The 22,690-nt window shown below is 38.8% G+C and overlaps 1 protein-coding gene across 1 annotated transcript in view; it reads left to right on the forward strand.

Annotated features, from left to right (window-relative positions):
* The window catches only part of ADK (adenosine kinase), a 268,966-nt gene that overhangs the window by 200,563 nt on the left and 45,713 nt on the right, over positions 1 to 22,690 (forward strand). The window contains exon 7 of the mRNA XM_054382192.1: positions 21,242 to 21,277. Coding sequence (XP_054238167.1) covers positions 21,242 to 21,277 — 36 coding nt within the window. The remainder of the gene's footprint in view (positions 1 to 21,241; positions 21,278 to 22,690) is intronic.

The following is a 22,690-nucleotide window of genomic DNA, read 5'->3' on the forward strand; positions in this document are numbered from 1 at the left end:
TTGGAACCAAAAAAATCTTGTGTTTTTGTAAGCATAGTAAGCTACACTGTTTTTCTTTAAACTTTAGGGTATAAATTATATTCCTACATTGACAGCTGCAGGGTGGAATGTTTTAACACACTGGAGTGAGATATATCTTGGACACATTCTTGGTATCTTAAGTTCAACATGCTCCATATGGTGCCACTGAGCCAGTGATTTTGAAGAAAACAGTCAAAGACTGCTGAAACAGCGTAAAATACAAATTAGTCTTTCCTATATAAGTTAAAAAATTCACTGTCAATCTTTTCAGCTTTCTCCATGAATACTTCCAGCAACTTTTAATAGTAGTCCCTATGTTTTGAAACAACTCCTGAATTCTAGCAGAGCAGAATAAAAATTTGTGGGCTAAGAATGCATATTCATTATTAACTGTACTATACCTAAGCCCTTATGCAGGAGAGCAAAAGGAAAGGAAGTTGGGCTTCCCTATATTGCCACATTAGTGTTTAAGGTGGCAGTGGGAATTGTGTGTTGCAAGATTTTTGAGAAGTAGGATGCTCCTTAATAACCTGGTCTTGTGTCAGCACAAAAGCCACGAAAGAGCTGTGTTACAGGGAGGTGTCTTCTCAGTGTTGCTATTGAGAATAGTAATGATAGGGTACCGTGTAGTAAAACTGTCATAACCATTGTTATGACTACAAATATTTTAGTATTTGTGGTACTGGATTAGCTGGGAAATGTGTTTCCAGGACAGTAGGACTTTTTTTTGTGTATGCTTTTGTTCGTAGTAGCATGACAGATAGAATTAATGCATGAATAACTTACATGTCTGTCTTTTATGTTAATTGATTGGATTTTTTTTCAGTGCAAACTTAACCCTGGGTTTCATGAGTTTATATTCATGCTTGTGATTTCATAATTCTTGCAGCGTATTTGCAGTTCTTAATACTGAAGTTAATGGCTCATGCCCTAATTTAATTCTGCATTGACCTGATGTAAGTTTTAGTCTTGTTGGGGTTTATTATTATTGTTGTTGTTATTGTTTTTTTAAAGCAGACTCTCAACAAGAAACCCAGCTTGACTCTTAAGAAAAAATTTACAAATATAACAGCGTAAAAAACCAGCCACAATTCACTACACTTTTCTGTGTAGCTTTTCATTATGCTGATGTAGCATAATGAAATGAGAGCACTAGTGATGAATCAGATGGTGATGATTTGCAAAGTTACATTAACGTGAAGTTGTGCAGTTACAGCCTGAGTGAAAAATGCTGGTGTTTTTCCCTGTTCAAGGGAGGGCCACAGAAATTATCTGAGGACTGGAACACCTCTCCTAAAAAGAAAGGCTGAGAGAGTTGAGGTTATTCAGCCTTGAGGAGGATCCAGGGAGACCAGCCTTTCAATGCTTAATGGGAACCTGTAAGAATGAAGGAGACAGATTTTTCTAGCAGGACCTGTTATGACAGAATAAGGAGTGATGGTTAAAAATTAAAAGAGCGGGATTTAGACTCCATCCCTGGAAACATTCGAGGTCAAGTTGGACAGGGCTCTGAGCAACCCAATCTAGTTAAAGATGTCCCTGCTTGCTTCAGTAGTGTTGAACTAAACGACCTTTGAAGGTTCCTTCCAAGCCAAAGAATTTTATGATTCTTTTCCTTTTCAGATTTTGTAGCTTCTGTCTCAGGTTCCCTCTATGAAGTGGAGCTAAGAATCATAGAATCACAGAATATTAGGGGCTGGAAAGGACTTTGAGAGATCATCTAGTCCAACCCCCCCACCAGAGCAGGATCAATTATACCAGATCACACAGGAACTGATCCAGGCAGGTCTTGAATATCTCCGGAGGGAGACTCCACAACCACCGCTAGGGAAGTCTGTTCCAGTGTTCTGTCACTCTCACAGTGAAATAATTCTTCTTCTTGTTTCCATGGAACTTCTGTGCCTCAACTATGCCCTTGTCTTGTCATTGGGCATAGCCAAGAAGAGCCGGACTCCATCCTCTTGGCACTCACCCTTCACATAAACATTAATGAGGTCATCTCTAAGTCTCCTCCTTTCCAAGCTGAAGAACCCCAGCTCCCTCAGTCCCTCCTCATAAGGAAGATGTTCTACTTCTTTAATCGTTTTTGTGGCTCTGCACTGGACTCCCTCAAGCAGTTCCCTGTCCTTGTTGAACTGAGGGGCCCAGAACTGGACACAATATTCACAGATGTGGCCTCACAAGGGCAGAGTAGAGAGGGAGGAGAACCTCTCTCAGCCTACTGACCACACCCCATCTGATACACCCCAGAATGGCATTGGCCTTCTTGGCCACAAGAGCACATTGATGGCTCATGGTCAACCTTCCATTCACTAGAAGCCCCAGGTCCTTTCCCCTTCACTGTTCTCCAGCAGGTCAGTCCCCAACCTATACTAGTATATGGGGTTGCTCTTTCCCATGTGCAAGACTCCACACTTGCCCTTGTTGAACTTCATTAAATTTCTCCCTGCCCAACTCTCCAGCCTGTCAAGTCCCACTGAATGGCAGCACAACCCTCTGGTGTGTCAGCCACTCCACACAGTTCGGTGTCGTCAGCAAACTTGCTGACATTGCACTCGGTGCCCTCACCCAGGTTGTTGATGAATATATTGAACAGCACTGGTCCCAGTACGTACCTTTGAGGGACTCCACTAGGTACAGGCCTCCAACTAGTTGACCACAACTCTCTGACTTCTTCCTTTCAACCAGTTCTCAATGCACCTCACTACCTGATCATCCAGACCACACTGCCCTAGCTCAGCTGCAAAGATGCAGTGGGAGATGGTGTCAAATGCCTTACTGAAATCAGAATAAACAACATCCACTGTTCTACTATCATCTGTCCACCTGGTTATGTCCTCATAAAAGGCTATCAGGTTGGTCAAACATGACTTCCTCTTGGTAATGCCATGTTGACTGCCCCTAATGACCCTCTTGTCCTTGATGGGCCTAAGGACAGTGCTGAAGATAAGTTGCTCCATCACCTTTCCAGCGATGGAGGTGAGGCTGACCAGTCTATGGTTACCTGGATCCTCCTTCTTCTTTTTGAAGACTGGAGTGATATTTGCACTCCTCCAGTCCCCAGGCACCTCTCCTGTCCACCATGACTTACCAAAGATGATGGAGAGTAGTCTGGCAGTGACCTCCGCCAGCTCCCTCAGCACCCTTGGGTGCATTCCATCAGCTCTGTTAGGGAGTCCCATATGACTTAACTGTTTTCTAACACAGTCCTCATTAACCAAGGAAAATTTCTCCTTTGTCCTGTCTTTCTCAAGGGCCTCAGGCTCCTGAAACAGTCTACAGCAGCATATGCAGAGACAAAAGAAGGCATGTAGCAACTCTGCCTTCTCTGTGTCCTCTCTCACCAAGACACCCACCTTATTCAGCAGTGGGCCTACATTGCCTCTGATGTTAGCTGTTCTTGCAATGTGTTTAAAGAAGCCCTTTTTGCTGCCGTTGACCTCCCTTGCAAGGCTGAATTCCAAGGAGGCCTTAACCTTCCTAGTAACCTCCCTACATCCTCTGACAACTGTCTTCTATTCCTCCCGAGTGAGCAGCCCCTCCTTCCATTATCTGTGGACTCTCTTCTTCCACCTGAGTTTGCTTAGTAGTTCCCTACTTAACCATGCAGGCTTCAGAGATATGGGATATATTTTAAAGAAAAGGCCCCGGAGGGGTGTCCACATGACTTTTGAACATGAATTTAATTAGAGACAGTCCAAGAAACCAGAATACAGTTCATGAGCTTCTTCCTCACTGCTAAATTGTTACGATCTATGAAATAGACAGGGATTGATTGGTAAGTAGCATTTTAGTAATCTCATATAAGAGCTACCTGCACTGTTGTAGTCCCACTACATATAATTAGATAAAACAATCATCAATATTTTGTTTAAGTCTTTTTCTCTACATATAGCCTGAACATCAAATTTCAAATGATAATTACTTAGGACGTGTTTGTTAAATTCATGGGGAGACCGCCAATGTTGGTATCTGTGGTAATGGACCTTGCTGCCAGTGGATTCATTGATAAAGTTCTTGTGCACTCAGAAGGTACATCTGAAGCATGCAAGATCTTAATGTAGTTTTTCTCATGGTAAAGGGACATCAAATCTCTGCTCCAGTGAAAAACAGAACTTCATACTGGCATTAGAGACATGACCAGAACATCACTACTACATTAAGGTGGATGCTTTCTCCTCATACATAAAATGTAATTGCCACCCTTTTTTTCCCCTTGCAACAGGTGGATTTTTTAGTTTAAGAAGGTACCTGTTGGTGTTCATCCAGTCACAGGACATACATTGATGTATGTTCTATGAACAACTGTACCTCATTGGTGACAACTGTTTAGGCCTTCCAGTCTCTATGGCCATCCTTATCGGTTTGATTTGATGTTGTAATGCAGCTGTCACAAAATACTGTCCCCTTTCTTCCAGAAACATAAGACTTCCAAGCAATACATACAATCTATCCCAAGGAAACTATTCCAAGGGATCCACTTGACCTATCAGTGCCTACCTTCATTTTGTGACATAGAGTAATCCCTTCAATTATCTGCTCAGCAGGATTGCAGTTCCTGTCTAAATTGGAAGACAACTGTGCTTTCTGAGTATCAGTTCATCATCATCACGCCTGTGTGTGAGAAGCTTATGTTAAGCTGCGTGTTAGGCTTGTTGCACTCAACTGTTCCAAAACAAGTTTGTGTATGAAAGATCAAACAATTGTGTTATATTGCTCAGCTGGGACAAAAGAAAGACGTCCTTAAGCCAGATACTCTTTATGACAAAGTGTAGAGCATGAAAGGAGACAAAACCTCTTTATGAATGTTACTGCTGTTTGCTAAAATTGAGGGATTATTTGGGGAGAGGAAGCGACAAAGAAAAAAGGGAAGTCTTGAGAAGATCCAGTGGAGCTCTCTACCTGAAAAAGGCTTTGTATTTCCCAGAGAAGGAGAAATTTCCTTAGCCTTTCAGTCTTTCCACAACGGCTCAGTCTTGCCCTCATTGCATCAGGACCTGGGAGTAGTTTTCTTCATGCAGACCAGAAGCCTGTTCATACAGTGCTAGTTGGAGGCCAATAAATTACTCCTCCAAAAAGTTCCTTTCTTGGTAAATCAATCTGCTTGTGTTTTTGCACTGTATTATGTAGGAGGAGCCTTGCCATCTTATTGAAATAATGGGACATTGCAAGATACCAAGTATTTATGGCTAGATTTAATGATTTTAAAGGAAGCAAATTATTACAGCTCCAAGGCAGCAGTAACTTACGTACTGACAACTTATACATACTTTATATACCTGTTTACTTCAGTGTTCACTACACAAGTATAGTTACCATAGCAATGACCATGTCACCAGATTACTTTGCTAGTCATGAAATACAAAATACTCATATGCTACCTGAACTGTGATTATTTTCTGCACAAGTACTGCAAGCATAAGTTCAGTGTGTCACACTTCTTTAAACATAGGGTGACGTGTGGATTTACAGAACATTTTATAGTGAAAAGGAATTGGTGCAAGTGGATCTCAGGTCACTAGCATGCCTAGTGTTGTAAATCCTTTACCACTAAGCTGGCTCCTGTTAGCAGAGACTCGACTAGTATATACTTAACCTTTAGTCTTCTCTGGAATATTGTTATTTACATTCAGTATTCCAGTAAAGTAATGTGTGGTGTTCAGGGAGACATTTTCTCTGATTTTAAGGGGGAACTCATAAACAAAAACTATCTTTTGGCTATTTAGAGCTTGTTAATTTTTTGTAAAATAGCACCACAAAAAGTGGTGTGTTTTTCACCTGCTGCTGCTTCTTCTACTTTAGAACTGCTAATTTTATGGAGAATTTTGGTAATGACCTTCTATACCTTGGGGTGCAGCTCACTAATATTAATAGAATTGAGAGGCCAAATACTAGATTTCCCAAACTAGCATTTACCACGGGGGCAGTGGTGGGCCTACCCTGATGTGACTTGTGACAGTGAGCCAGTGAAAGATAAAAACTCCTTTCTTCTTGTACTTAGATAAAATAACCTGAATACATGTAACAATTGTGAATATGGATATTTGAAGAAAAGCTGTTTGTGAAACTGCAAATATAATCCATCATGTCAGTCGTTCTCTTTCAATAGAGGCTTGTGTACACAGGAAAGTTAATCTGAACTGACACAGCACATTATTTTAAATGCAACAACTTAAACTCAGATTTGTGTTGTGTCCATTTGTGGACATTCTTATGCTGGAATAGGAGTGTTTTGCTCCTGTTTAACTTTGAAATGTGTTTAACTAAAGAGGAGCAAGGCACATGAATTATTGAACAAACATGTCAACACATGGAGCCAGCCGTTAGCAATTCCTTCTGAAGATGCAAAAGTAACATTGATCCATATTCACATAACAGTTTATCTTCTCTTCCTCACATCATGTAGTGTCAGGATTCTTCCTACAAAGAAGGAATCTCGCTTTGCTGGGTAGGAAAGCAGATGTGGTGCAGTTAGGTGTTAAGTTTATCTGTATGAGTTGTAGGAAAGAGAAAATTAACTGAGAAGTTTGATTCAATCTCCCTAAGTCCTTGAACTAGAGGTGGAGACTGAGTGGTTCAGATTCCAGCTGTATACAGCAATGCCCCTGTTTAGACTCTCCAGATTTGATCAGGCCTTCAAAGGAAAAAGAAGTCTTAAGTTAGAGAGAAGGAAACTTTATTTCACAGCTTCAGCATTGACTACAAACTCTATAAAAGGATCCAAAAAAGCCTCTATCATCATGTTATAATTAGTAATCATTAACTACTTCAGTTTTCATTTGGTTTCTCTCTCTCTTCTCCTGTGCTTCTCTCTCAGAAAAATACACAAAACAAACAAAATTTGGTGTCTCTGTTCTCCTATACTTCTATCTCAGAAAAACAAGCAAAGCAACCAACCACAACAACAAAACCTGAGTATTTTTATGTTTAACTGGGCAGCAAGTGGAATTTGCAAATAATCCTTTAGGAGCATGGATGTATTCTTCAACTGAAGACATTTGAACTAACCCTGGACAGATAACCTGCAAACTGGACACTTCAATTTGTTGGTTCTGTGCAACTCTGAGTTACCAGCTCAGGCCAGTAGCTCTGGTACTTCTGCTATCTCTCTGATACTCCACTGCCTGATATAAACATGTCCAAAGATATATTGTCTCTGACCTGTGCAGAGACATAGAGGTACTAGTCCCCACATAGTGTGCCAGATAGCCTTTAACAGTGACCTACCCATGGTAATGGTAAGCCACAGCTTCACACTGATGGGCAGGTATGGTGAGAAACTTTGTCCAGCAGCCCCCTCTCTCAGCAGCTGTTGAGATAGATCACTCTGTGTCTCTCCACTTTTACCATATATTGTTTTCGTAGTCAAAAGTGTGTTTGTTCCAGCTATGATGTTAAAAGTATAACTCCATTTACACCTACAGGAATAGTCTAGCCAGAGTGCTTTATTATCATTACTGGCAAATACGTTTAATACATCTTGTGTATGGTTGAAGGTATAACAAAGTTTGTTGGCAGTAGCTTACAATATGATTTAGGAATAAGCCTACCTCAGTTTCTGGATGAAGGCTGTCTTTCTCCTACCAAAATTTGACATCCAGTTCTTGTTCTGTAACTACTTGAGTGTTGTATTCTCTTGCTGGTGAGTGGTGGTGTCCTCTTGCTGGTGCAGCCAAACCAGTCTGGGGTGGATTCCATGTGTGTGATGCTCTGCAGGAGCAAGGATCTAATTTTTTGTCACATGAAAAGAAACTTGCTGGTACAGTGCATTGCTAAATGCTAGAGGCTTATTTCATGAAATGGGAACACTGCAGGGGAATCTGGCAAGGAAAATGTGTTTATGTAACTGAATCGAGTGTTGCAACTGCCATCACTTAGTTCCCTTGGCTGCAGTGAGTGAATTGTGAGAGAAAAACAATCCAAACAGAGATCTTGAGACAGAGGGCAGCTCTAATTGCTTAGAAATAATCAGTAAAAATGAAATGCACTGGAAAACACAAGTACCATTCATTTTCTAACATGGTCATGTGTACTGAGCTCATTGATAAGGACAGAAACACCCAGGCCTTTGCACTTTTATTTGAAGTACATGTTCTTTGGGTGTCTTCAGCACATTATGATATCCCAGGGAGATTCATGACACAAGAGTAATGGCACATAATGTAAACAAGAGCTGCATTAGTTGGCTCTTTGACTCAGAATCCTTTTCCAAGTCCAGATGTGTGATGTGTAAATGTTAGGAGAACAGTGTCCTTATGAAATAGCTTTATCAAATGCAGCTAGTCTTCCAGCAAAATGGAGCAAATATAAATTAGAGCTCAAGACCTTGGTCAAATCTGGTGCATAAAATTTTATGGTTATATTTAATGTTCCATATGTGCTTTGGACAAGTGCCATGTTTGTAAAGAATTGCTTCAATATTATTTTTTAAAAGTGACACTTTTAGCACAGTATCCTCTGCAAACTGTTCACTGCTTGCCATGCAAGCCAGGCAGGCTCTAAATAAACTGTTTATTTTCATGGTCTAAACCTAAGATCAAAATGCCTTTTAGAGCATAGCAATTTTCAAAACATCACATGGTAGATGTCATCTGTGATTTTTTGTGTCGTAATTCAGAAGAGTTGATTAACTTAACCGAAAGAGGAAAGTGTATGGTATAAAAAAAACTGACAAGAAACAAGGAATTAGGAAAATGTATACATGTCTGCTAGTGTTGAATATCTGTTCTGTCTTGTTTATAACATAATTAGATCTTACTATATTATATGAGCACTGCATTCCTCCTAACTCTTTTAGGGGGGGAAAAAATAACAACCAGTGAGACAAAGGAGATTCTACAAATTTGTGCCACTTTTCAGAGGTCCTAGCCCATTTTTTTCTTCATTTCCCTAAATCCCTAAATAGCTGTCTTTTTAAAAAGCTTCCAGTGCAGCATCTGGTGTGCTATTATTGCCACTACTTTAGCTCTGAAAGCATAGCACTACTGTTTTAGATTGTTCCCATTCATTTGTTGTCTGGTATTTGGCCAAAAAATTTATTACTAATATAAGGCAAAGAATTACCTTTTCAAGAGCCCAAATCAGAATGCAATCTGAACAAAAGAACAGCACTGCTTTGACCCTACAGCTCTTTTCAAATTTTGCATAAAACGGAAGAGACACAGCATCTTGGAAAAATCACAGGAATTCTTTGTGTTGCAAAATGTGAGACAAACTGAATAGATTGAAGTAACTTCTGTTACAGTTAAACACAAATATAAAGCTACAGGCAGAGAAAAAATATTTACACTTCTAGGCACTCAAGAGGTGTGATAAATCTGTAGTGAAGGGCTTGAGGAAGTGCTTAGGTAAAAATAACCTGTCCAGAAGTGAATTACTATTACTAGGACTACTAATTTTAGCTTCAGAATAATTTGCAATCTTAAGTTTGTCATGTAATAAAATAAAAAATGTATCAGGGCAATTTCAGGTTCATTTGCAATGTGCTAACATATACTAAGCGTTTAGTAACGGTTAACAAATATATAAATGCATACTAAAATATAATGTAAAATCTGTTATCTCAAGTAATTAAAAAATAGTTGTGAGACAAATCCTGAAAAATGCAGCATTTCAAAGACATAAAAGTAGAGGTTAAAATGGTAACTGGTCTGAAGTGTATGTAAGGATTAAAAAATGTTCTTTGACTCTGAGACTATGTAGTTATATTCAGTTTGGCTGAGATGGGGTTAGTTCTCGCCATAGCACCTTTCATAGTGCTGTGTTTTGTAGTGGTAGCTGGAAGGGGGTAGATAACACACCAGTGTTTTGGCTGCTGCTGAGCAGTGCTCACACAGCACCAAGCCTGTGCCTTCCCAACATTCCCCCACAATAGTAGGCTGAGGGATGGGCAAGATCTTGGGAAGGGATAGGCCAGGTGACAGAAACTGACCAAAAAGGTATTCCATACCATATGATGTCAGCTCAGATATAAAATCTAAATGAAAGAAGGAAATGTGGGGGGCATTTGTCGATAGCGTCTGTCCTCTGAAGCAACGAAGGGCATGTTGAAGCCCTGCTTCCCAGAGAGCAGCCAGACATCATTTGCTGATGGGAAGTAGAGAAGAACATCTTTGCTTTTGCTTCCATGCATGGCTTTTTGCTTTCACTTTATTAAACTGCTCTTATCTTGACCCATGGGCTTCTTGTTATACTTTCCCTCTCCTCTCTCCATCTAAAAAGGGGAGTGATAGGGCAGCTTTGGTGGGCATCTGGCCCCCAGCCAGGACCAAACCACACTAGAGAATTGGCATATGGTAGAATGAGAGATGGTAACTTTTTGTATGCTCGTGTACAAAATTTATCAAATGTTACCACCTGAAAACTATGGTACATTCTTATCATCCTTTAGAATACACAACTGTTGCCATTAGGTGAGTGTCCATGCTGAACACAGGTTTAGAGAACTGCTCTTGTAAAAAGAGCACTGTTGAATCTCAAAGTTTTGTTTTATACAAATGGAAACCAAGTCTTTAATTTCTCTTCTGTGTGGACTACATCTAAATTTTACTTTTAAAGTTATCCGTGTGAATTTACAAACTGAAGAACAATAGTACATAGCAAAGTGTATAACTTGTGTCATCACACTGTAAGAAGAATGTATTTACACTTTAATATTTCATAACTAGTGAATGTATCAAATTATATTTTTATGTAACTCGTATATCTCAAACAATAGCTGTAGGTTTTCATAACCTTCAAGTGCTCAGAAAATGTGAAAGTGCAAGTAAGTTGTAGTATTTTAGAGGCGCTGATTTTATTGCAGGCACATTTTTTTTCCCCTCTGATAGAGGTCTAATGCATAAAAGTCCTTGTGAAAGCCATTGATTTAACCAGGAATGGTTTGGAGAATGGGTGCATGTAGAAGGTGGAAATACAAAAGGTTTCAGAGAGGTCATGAGCTATAGACGCATTTGGGGAACTGTGTGAGTGCGTATGTGTGTACATAAAGATGATTTAACAGGGAAAGCAAATATCTGACAGGCAAAGCTACAATGGATTCAGCATCTTATCAGTATTACTGCTACAAACCCAGTGCATCTTAGAGCAGATTATCACATTGAAAGAAAGCAGTTTGCATACAGTTATCCATGTAATAATGCATTGCTAAACTGTGCACTTTAAATAAGTTGTTGACATAATTACGCTGTTATGTATTAGGTGAAAGATTACTGATTTCTCATGCAGGGATGTAATTTTCCATAATTACAGAATCTAATTTTATTTTTAATAGGAATTCATGTATATTCAGACACAATTTAATGGTGGGTTTTTTCTTTTTTTTTTTTTTATGAGTGTTGTGTCTTAGAAGTAGAAAGGAGTGCTGAGAAAGCTCATCATTTGCTTTCTGTCATAGGAATTCTGAACCTCACTTCTTGGAAAAAAAAAAAGATTCACTTTCGAATTGAAAGCACAGTAACAAAACTAACCAATAGGATAGTCATAATCTTTTCACCTATGCTATTTTTTAAAGGACATAGTTTGGTCAAGTTCTGTGTCCAAGATCTTAATGAACCTTCATGTTTTCTTTATCTTTGGTGTGCTGTACTGATGCTAGCAGTTCTTTGGCCAGCAGAAGCTAGATGGAGGGGTTTTCTGAGTCTCTGAAAGATGCTGCTTGTTTGTCAGAGCAGCTTGTTCTAATTCATTTGTAGCTTGTGACTACTCTCACCTGCTATGTGGCTGTGATTAGTTGCTTGGTTTTTTAAATTATTTCTTTTCCATCCTAACAGTTATCTGACTTTTTTGCATATATCAATATGTCTCTGATAGAGTCTTTCCCCATTTGCCTATCCCTAGCATGGATTTTATCCTGTGCTTTCAGTCAGTAGCTACTATCTTAAAATTAAGTATAATAGCAAATTTCAAAGACCTTGACAGACTAGAGAAAGAGGCTAATGGGGAATCTTAGGAAGTTCAACAAACTAAAATGAAAGGTCTTTTTACCTGGGTTAGGAAAGTTTGGCCCAGGACAGGCTAGGAACCTGCTGGGTGTAAAGCAGCTCCGCGTAAAAGGACCTCAGGATCCCATTGGAAAAAAAAATTGGATTTGAGCCAGCAATATACCCTCACAGTGAGGAATGACAACAACATCCTGGGCTGCATGAGGAAGTCAATTACCAACGGGTGGAGGGTGGTTATTCTTCCTTTGTGCTGAGAAGTATCTGGAGCGCTGGGTTCAGTTCTGGGCTCCCCACCACAAAAAAAAACAAACATAGACTTACTGGAGTGATACCAATGAAGGATCACAAAGATGACAGAGGGTTTGGAGCATCTGTCATATGAGGAGGGCAGATTGAGAGCCTCAAGAACAAGAGGTACAGGAAAATCTTACAGATGCATATAAATACCTAATGAAAGATGATAGATAGGATGAAGCCATGCTCTTCACAGTGCTGTCCAGTGACAAGAACAGGAGGCAACAGGCACAAATTTAACTACAGGACATTCTACTTCAGCATTAGGAAAAACTTTTACTGTGGAGTTGATCAAATGCTGGAACAGCTGCAGTAGCTAAAACTGAAAATATGAGGGAAAAAATGTGTCTTGAATATTTGTATCTAGAACACAGATAAAAGCATCATTAAATAGCGTAACAAACTCCAGTAAGAAGTCTGGTGGGTTCAAACTTCACTGAAAAGGTAAAACGTGTAATATTAAGATCAGTTAAAATGTTAGTGTTATCACTGGAGGTTGCATTGACCAATTTTATTTTCTTGCTAGTGTTAACAGGCAGTGCAAGCTGCTTGTTGCACAATGATTGCTCCTTACAGAGTTCTCAATCCAGTAGCCTTAGTTATAATTCTAAATGGCTGTACCAAAGTACATAAACCAACTCAATTTCACTTCTAAAAAGGTGTTAATCTTCTAGCTGGACTGGAGACAAGTCCTGCTGGATGCCAGCACTTTTAGCACAGTATCTGATTTTTCTCTTCATCTGAAATTGCTGGATGAGAGCATCTTGTCAGTGATTTCAGGCTGGTCTGAGTGGTTGCAATCATAGAAAGCCTTGTTGAAAATGATGCAATCTTTTATTTCTGTTTGTCATCCTTCAGCCTGAAAGTTAGCACTAAGAACATCCAATGAGCAGGATTAAAGACTCCAAAAACCCTGCACATCTTTTATTTTTCTTATATGTATAAAATTCTTATCTTCTGGCTATTAACTTAAGATATATGTTTTCATTTTTAATATTTTCTCCCAATTCAGTGATGATTAAGAATCTTTTTTTCCTTCTCCCTCTCATGGTGCATCTATTTTTTAAGACAGACACATTTGTATAAGGAGGAGGTGAAAGGAAGTATCCTTCACTAATTTAATGCCTATAATATGTGAGGAGAGACATGCATACAGAATCTTAGGTGGTTCAGTTCTTTAGGTAAGAATCTAAGGTAGAGATATAAGTAATAGCATTTTATCCATCATAAAATTTCAAAATGGCTCAGAGGCATATCACTGCTGCAGCTGTTGCAGACCCTGTAATGGCATTAAGCTCTGACTCAGGGTGATTTTTTCCACAGAAGGTTCTGGCAGGAACTACAGTTCTGGTAATAACCTGAATAGGAGACTAAACAGCTTGAATATTAATAAATTGTGTGTGATACTGATGCTCCAGGGTGAACCCAAGCAGGACAGGAAATACGTTTCATTCTCAATTTATTTCACACTAGGTTCCTTAAGACAAAACCCTCTAATACTCTGCTACAAGCTGCTCTAAACATTACAAATTTAACCCTATATGGTATTTATACTTGCTCTGATTGTTTACTTGAACACTTATTATTATTTTTTTCTTTTCACCTACTGGCTGAATGAAGTATAGATATTTCTCAGTGTCTTTAGTACTGCTGGTACAAGCCAAAATAATGTTTTAGGATATGATACAAACTCTTCTTATCCTTTTTGAAGAAAATCAGTTTTGAGATCTGGCACTGCTCATGGAAAAAGCAAAGAGGGGAAAAAACCACCCAAGTGCTCTTTTATGATAATCTGCCCATCCGGTTGATGCCAGCCATGCTTTCTTCAGTAATAACCACGGAGAGGTAGATACTTGCTCAGACACTGCTGATTCCCAGTGTTGATTCTCAATCTGTGTGCAGGGTCTATCTGTGACCACTTCTATTGATCTTCTCTAAATTGTGAACGGGTGATACTGCTGACCAAATCAAAGACTTGTCTTCCCTGCTTGTCAAGCAAAATTAATATTGAAACATTACATCCATGTAACATCCCCAAGTATAGCTCAGACTTTATCAGGTGTAGCAGAATTTCACCAGATAGACAGTTGTTTCAGAAAATATGCAGGGTGATTCCCTTGTTTCTCAAACTCTTGTATGAGCAATATTAAAGCAACTGGGGAAAGAAAAGACCAAAGAAACAGATAGAATCACATTTGCCTCCTGAGCCCAGAATGCTGTTGCCATTTTTTAAAGAAGGCATACGAACTTATATTGCTTTTACATAGTTGTGGCAGTTTAGGCTGGGTGCCCTCTGTTGCTGCTACATAAGCTACACCTTTGGTGTCCTGAATGTCCACCCAATAAGGTGGACACAGGAAACGGCGTATTTCTACCCATAAATCCTGCAGCCTATAAATCCATCTGCAAAGTCCTTCTCTTTCTCTTTCTTCCCTCTCTGCTTCCGTGGGAGATGCTCTCTTATCGGGTAACGGTGGGGGAGTATCTCAAGGCCTCTTAGGCCTGTCTAGGCCTAATGCCAGGAGGAGAAAGGGGGGGGGGGGGGCAGTCTCCAACCTGGCCAGCCTGAGACTCACCTAGCAGTGGAGGGGGGAAGAAAGAGCCCTGGGGGTTTGGGTATACCCTCAGGTGGGAGAAGGGAAGGATTGGGAAGCCTTTGAGTATTATGTAAGGGGCTCTGTACACTTTGGGATATTCTCGGCACCATGCTTTGTAGTTTTCTGTGGCTTCACCGATTGCTTTTCCATTTAAACTTTCCATCACTCTCCAGTCCATTTTGTGTGAGTGTCATTCTTTTGTCCCTCTTGGGGCAAGAGAGGATCTGTCTGGCCTCAAACCAGCACAATAGTGAAATGTACTGATGGTTGATCTTAAAGTAATACTTGTCTAAGTCAGACTACAGTGACATAAAAAGCTGGATATGACAGCCTACGATGTTTTGAGTAACTAACTGTTGATAACTGTTTAGTGCTAGATTGAATCGGAACATATGTATCTTAATATTAACCACAATAAATGTACTGTTGGCACTAAAGGTTAGTGATCCATCTGGAAACACGTCTTGTAGACTTTCCATCCATTCATTTTAAATAACAGAATAAAAGTGGCCATTTGCTGAAATCATATTTTCAGCTGATTACTGGATAATCTTCAGCAATATCTACCTCTGATGTCTTAGTGAGGTCATGATTATCGTTACCAAAGTTTTGACATCACCCCTATTTGTGTAGTGTGAAAGTAATCGTAGTTCTTGCATGCTGTTAATTCATCATGTTAAGAACTGTGGTTCTGCTATTATGTATATATAGATATATGTGTGTGTGTATGCATGCATCTGTTATTTTCTCCCTTAAAATGAGGATGATCAATGGAATCAGTTTGGGTCTGCCTAGCATGGACAGGAAAGAGTGGTATAAAGACATATTACTGCACATTTATGGGCTGCATTAGTATGGGAATTTGGTATAAGAACACTCCACCAACTGTGCCATGAAGTTAGTGTATGTACAACACCTTTTTTATAATGCAGAGGCAGCAACTGAAAAATCCATTGTCCTGTCTGCTCCTTAAGCCACATTTTCGGGGTCATATTTAGTGTAAACTAGCCTGGGAACTGAATGAGTGGACAACATGACATTCCCCCTTCTTAGAAACCAGATGAGCTCCTGCACTAGTGACAAGTGCTTTATGAAGGAAATACCAGAAGGAGGGCGCATGATGATCTTCATACATTATTCTTCTTGACTTCTGACAAAAAGCATAAGGGAAATTTTAACAAAAGAATATGTCTTTTATTGGCCCATATTCAGAGTTACTGGGTACAACAGACTGCTGAAATCAGAGATTTGCAGTACCTGTGGAGTATATAAAACTAAGCATATACCTGTGAAAGCACAGAATTTTCTGAGAAAGTTGATTAAGAACAGGGAAAGATGAGAGAAGGGACAAGCAGGTTGGAAGGACAAATGTGGCTACCTAAGGAAAGCTGAACTACCAGTTTTAGTAATCATAATAAAGCAGAGGACTTTCATGTCTTTGTAGGGCAGTGAGACAAATAATAGATAAATTTTTGGTTCGTTGGGTTTCGTTTTATTTTAGGAAGTTTTGCAAGTATACTGTCCTTTAGGAAATAATGAAACCAATTCTATTTCAGAAATACAAATCTTCAGCACCTGTCTCTAAGAAGGGAAGCTGACAATATCAAACAACTTTGAGTCAGCCTTCTACAGAATGAAGCTGTAGACATCAGTGTGCGTCACTTGTATCAGTCTTCCCAATATGCCTGTTTTACTTTGTTGTCACCCATTTTGTTTGGATTTGTGAAACCACCTTTTTTGCCACAAACAAGATGATCTGTAGAAAAGCAAAAAATGATACAAAGAATGCAAAGTTATACCAGGGCTGAAGACAAACTCATGAGTGGGATGGATAGTACTGAATGATTATACTGAAGAAAAGGGGAATAAGCTGAGCAAGACAATCATAGCCTTTAATGTGTTCAAGCAAACTAACAATTCATACATCTGAAATATGTGAAAGGAAGGAAATGTTTAAGATTTTTTTTTTTAGAGTATTTTAGCAGTTAAAGTAAGTCTTGTTAAGATGGAGTGGCAGAAGTGCTGTGCAAGTTGTAATCAAACATGGTTGGTACCAGTAATAATGGTTCCATCAAATCCAACAGTAAGTGGATGGTCCTCGTAGTCATTTACTGTTTCTCTTTGAGTAAGTCCACTTGAGTTTGCTTTTTCATTTCTTTTTGTCATTATGCACTCTGCACTGCACTGCAAGGATCTTCCCATTCAGTGACACACACTGTATGCATGTGTGCAGGTGTAAGATCACATCAGTTCCTGAGCCAGGCTAAACTCACTGAGTCACGGATTTGTTATGCAGAACAGAATGATGTTCCCAGCAATGGGCATAGGGCTTGTATGTGGCTTAGTTTGGTTAAGCTGGGAAATTTACAGGTATTGCAATAGGAACTCCACCGAAACCTGACAGTCATCTCCCAGTTAAAAAAAAAAGTCAGTCAAATCCAGGGAAGAGGGTGCCTTCCCTTCCCGCAAGCAAAACAGAGAACTGAAGAGAGCTGTACAGGGTAGTACTGTAATGTGTGAGTTTAGGTTATTATGTGAGATGTTTGCTCTACCAAGAAGGATGGCAGGGGAGAGATTAGCTTCAGTGTCCTCTGAATTTGCTTTCTTACGTAATTATGGGAAATGCATTCAGTGTGCAGGGGTATCATTGCTGTCCTGCTGTTTTATCATTTCTTTATGAGGTAATGTTGATTTTAGCAATGAAATGCAAATTTAGTTTATAGTGCTTCTTTTCTTTGTATAAAGGGTAAAATGCATATTGTAGATAATACTGGTGGTGCTTTTGAAATGGTCTTTGTCAGCTCATTTCAGCAATACATGGTTTTAAATGCCACTCAATATGACCACGTAAGTTTTGTGTTGGCCTGCCTGATTTTAATCCAACATGCATGTTAATATTTTGGCTATAATTTGGTCAAGTCATCATAAAACTTGGGTACCAGAAAGAAAAAAAAAAATCAATAAAATGGAGTGTATCAAGAATATTTAATATATAGTGTGCCTTCTACATATTATGTCAAATTGAACATAAAATTGTTGAAACTGAAGCACCTCAACTCTATAATCAAAAACACAGGGGGCTAACAAATACTCCTAGGAATACAGATGCTAATAGATTCTGTGTTTGGAGGGTATGCTTCTGTTTACTTATAAACAAATAGTTTGTATTACTGGTGTTAAAAGGACTACGAATTTTAACAAGGCCTATTACAATTAGCCCCAGTATAGATTACAGACAGCTCTATTTATTAGATGCCGGGAGTCCAGTAGCAATAAACTACATGCAAGTATGGAAATAGTTTTCAGCTATCAAGCAAGTTCTAACATAAAAGTAAGACCAGTACTAACAGAAATTGTCTTTTTTATTGTTATCTTCTTAATTTATCCCTCTTTCCTGTGTAAACTGCTCACTATTGTGCAGTGAGGGCGTGTGTTAACTTTGGTGACACTATGTTACTCCCATTAAGTAACACTGTACACAGTTCTTTTCAGTGTGTCAGTATTTTTTTCCCCAAACTGCTTGAGCCAAATAATGTTTCATAACTAATAACAAATCTTATTTCTGCTTTAGGTGCTACAGCAATAAATTCAGGGCTGTAGTTAGTAAAAGGATTATATAGTGAAAGGAGTATGAGTTTTAATATATTTAGTATGAAAGAGTAAAAATATGGGGGAGAAGATTTTATGAAATGAGTTGTTCTGTTTTAAACAGTAATAGAAAATAGCTCTGAAAATGCTGAATTGGAATAATGAATGAATAATGTCTAAAGTTTATTAAAACTGAAAGAACTCCTGATGTGAAATGAAGCCTCCTAAGAAAATTCTGTTCTGTTGTCGTTTTACTTTGCTGTTGTCGCATGTCATGCATGAATGAAAATGCTGCATTCTCTGGGGAGCAGTAAAGCTTCTGTGTAGGTTGTTTATTTCCTTAATCCCTCCTTATTCGTGATTTCCAATGTCAGATATAAAATGGAAAGCCTGTAAATACAGTGATTATCATACTGATTATCACCTGCATCAGGGAACGCCCTGGCTGGCCGCTGTAACCCTAGAACTCTCCACATGTTACAGCCACTTAGATTTTAACCTGACTACTTTATTAGAGATGTGAAGCTCAGTATGAGGTGCCCTAGGGCTGCACAGATGGGTTCTGCTTGTTTCCTGTTCTCACCATTATTGTGAATAGATACTAAAAGGTTCTCATCGCTTTTATCTGGTTAATTTACTTTGAACTGTCCCTGGCATTCAGGGCCTGCCTCACATTTCTCACCATTTTGCAAACACCAAACTGTAGTCTCCAAATGTGTGTTTTGAGCTTTATTATCTTTTTTTTTTTTTTTTTTTTTTTTTAACTGGAAGGGCCTTAATTCCTAAAGGGATGTAATTCTGAGAGTGGCTGATTCTTTAGGGGGCTGTAGGCACAGTCCTTACTGAAAGAAGCTGCTCAAGAGTTATTCTGAGGTTCAGCTGATAAAAGAAAATTAAGATTGCCATTGTTCTTTGGCACATTCAGACACCTTTAGATTGGAGATCAATTTCAGAAAAATATATGATTGTATGCTAGCTACCATTATTCATGTAGTCAGGCAGCAGACCAGGCTAAAACATCATGCGCTAACTTAAGAAAAATCCGAAGATGAGATACTTTTTAACAAATGGGCGTTCATTTATCCTTTCTTGTGAAAGATCTTTCAAACATCATGTGCTATGGGGTGCCCCAGTACAGAAAATGAAGATGAATTCTCTTAAAGTCTCCCACATAAGGAATCACTACCTAACTGGCATAGTTTTTATTTGATGTACTGGTGTCCAGTTTCCTGGCCAAACAATAGTATAACACAGACGTTAATGTCCTGCTCCATTGGGACATTAAAGAAATCCCCTTAGGACACGAGTGTAACTACTTGTTTTGATTGCAGGACCCCCAATTAAAAACCTGAGGTTAAAGATGTAATTTGGCTAGAGTATGTAATTTTTAGTCAATTTTCTTATTCTCTGCCCCCTTATCACTCTCCTGTTTCTCTTGGTTTTGTTTTTTTATTCTGTGTCCCAGTTCTATTTGAGGCGTTCTTGATTGTATTGCAGTTCATTGTAAGTGCATCACTTCGGAGTGGAAGCTTGCACTCTTTTTTTATACAAGCATAGGCTTTGTTAATCACATGCTGGTCTAGGAAAACCCTGCATGATATCTTTGAACCCTACACTCCTGCTTGACAGCCAGGCTAGCAAATGTCATTGACTGTGTGATGTACAAGAGGGAATTCAATTGTAAGTAAATTGTCAAAGTGGCTAACCTTGCCCGTACCCAATTGTCAGGACCATGATTCAGTTTTTCTGTCAACATCAGCTACAGCTAACCCGGTCAGCCTTATGTTTCTGCAGTGAAGCAGCCTGAGGAGTTGTGCTTTTCAGCTTATCACATTTTATTAACCTCAACTTACTGTTGTTATAATCAGTTGTACCCGCTTCAAATGCTTCCATTGCCCCTGAATTGGCAGATCATATAGGTCCTGAAGTCTGTGTTTTCTGCAGCAGTAAAAGTTGCCATAAGGACACTGGAATTAAATGGTTTGGCATGGTAGTTATTTTTGTTTAGTTGGATCAACTCACCATTTTGGCTCAAAACTTACCCTTCTATTAATATCACTTGGCAAAGATAAGAAGAACACAAATTAAAACATAAAAACTTGAGGGTTTTCTGCAGTATTTGCAATGTTGAGGTAGACAGTGAGTAAGGCAGAAACATTGCTATTGTCTTCTGTTTCCTTGGTTTTATTTCAAAACAGATTTTAATTGTTCCAATTAATATAAATAAGAAATTAGGACATTCTGATACCCTGATGTTGTCTATGTTCTTTCAGGAAAAGAACATAGTTAAATTGCCTAAAGCAGTGATTAAGACATCAGAGTATTTCAAAAGGCTCATCTGATTGCATCACAAGGGTTTGAACACATTTTGTGATCCTATTTTTTTAATGCACTGCAGATGACAAATGATTTTTTTTCAACGGCTTGTACCCCATCAAGTGTCATACTTAAATGGAAATGTGATACAATTTCAATTAAAAATATGTCTGGAGGATGTTTGTGTGGATTTCATTAGTGGTTTTCTATCAGAGTCCTATCTCCAGAAGTAACTTTCCATGCCTGGAAAATACCACATTGTACCTTCTTTATTTGAGTTGTGAAACGTGTTGACATGGCACTGTTGTCGGGCTTGAAGGAAAGAGGCAGAAGCTTTGGGTACAACTATCAGAACTGAACAAGTGTATGTGGCTATGTTGAGATAATCGTGTAGAAGGAAAACTAGCTGAATGAGTTTCAAAATGTATTATTTCTTCATTATTTGGCACTTTATAATTAACTGCTCTTTTTTTATTATTTCAGGAAGCTGCCACTTTTGCTAGAGAGCAAGGCTTTGAGGTGAGTTAACCCACAATTGCACACTAAACAGATCCTAAAGGTTTTTTTTCTTGCTGATAATGAAGTTCTTTTGGACAATGATTGATGTGCTATTATACTCTCCAAGCCTCGCAGCGGTTGCCATGGAAACTTGGCAGTCGTCATGGTTTCTTTGTTCTGCCAGCTCAGTGTTATGACGCACTCTGCTAGGTCTGCACCCAACATCGCCTACAGATGTTATTTATTGAATTTTGAAAAGCCTCTTGGGAAGCCGAGAGGTTGGGCACGGTTTCAAGCTGCCTCTGCAGATATGGGACCTGTCAGTTTGTTCAGTTAAAAAGCTACCTCATTAGCTGCATTACAGTCCATAAGGATTCACTGCTAAAGCAGTGGTGAAGCAAGACTAAATAGTGAAATACAGCACCACTTAAATAACTTAAACCCTGCCATATGCAGATTATCATTATGCAAATGAATTTTAGAAAGGTTGTATATAAAATTGTTAGGTACTGATTAATGTAAACCATGCTTCTACAAGCAGCTTCTTTTAGAAGGGGTAGTGTGGAATTTGTGTTTCAAAACATACTCGAGTTGGTGTTTTCCATCTGTGCTCAAAAAATGTATGATCCTCTGCTTTCTTGAAGTAAACAATGTTGATTTTTACAGTGCTTTTCAGAGATTCTGGTTTCACCTTCTTGAGTTATTTATTTGAATAGTATCTCCCATTGGCTAAATTCAGCTAACTTGATCTGGAGAGCTATCAGCTATTGGTCTCATAATACTGAATTCAAATAGGCAGGTTTTAAATACTATAATTAATGTGACAATGGTTGTGATAATTTTGCAGCTAGTAAGTGATCTTACTGAAATATAAATTGCAGAACTGAACACACATAAATCCTCTTACTTTTTTTTTCTGGAATAAAACCTTCTTTAATTGATTTGTTTGGAGTGTAAAAGAAAAGGTAGGAGTTTGACTGCTCAACACCCATTTTGCATAAATAACGGAAGCCACGCCGTTCAAACGGCATCACTTTAAGAACATACCACTTTTGTGTGTGGATGGTTGTATATAAAAGAAAAGAGGGAAAGACTGACACCTTTTGTTCTACAATTTAAGATTTCTTCATAACTAGACACCAGCGAGTACATCAATGCCATCAGTGTTTTAGATATTAAAACTGTGGGCTGTCCCATGTCATTTTATGTTTCCTAAATTCATGTGGCTGCTTTGTAGAAATCAGGACTTTTTATCACAGTCAATTTTCTTTCTTATAATCTGTATCCTTAGCATAAAAATACACTTTGAGTTTATTCTAGCGAATGAATTTCAGAGATGCCTCCAAATATAATATGATGCATAACAAATTATTGGTACCCTCTGGTACCTAGACAATAAAAAAGAAAGGAAGTAGTGTATTAAGTCTACCATTC

The sequence above is a fragment of the Indicator indicator genome, chromosome 7, assembly GCF_027791375.1.
Source record: "Indicator indicator isolate 239-I01 chromosome 7, UM_Iind_1.1, whole genome shotgun sequence".
NCBI lineage: Eukaryota > Metazoa > Chordata > Aves > Piciformes > Indicatoridae > Indicator > Indicator indicator.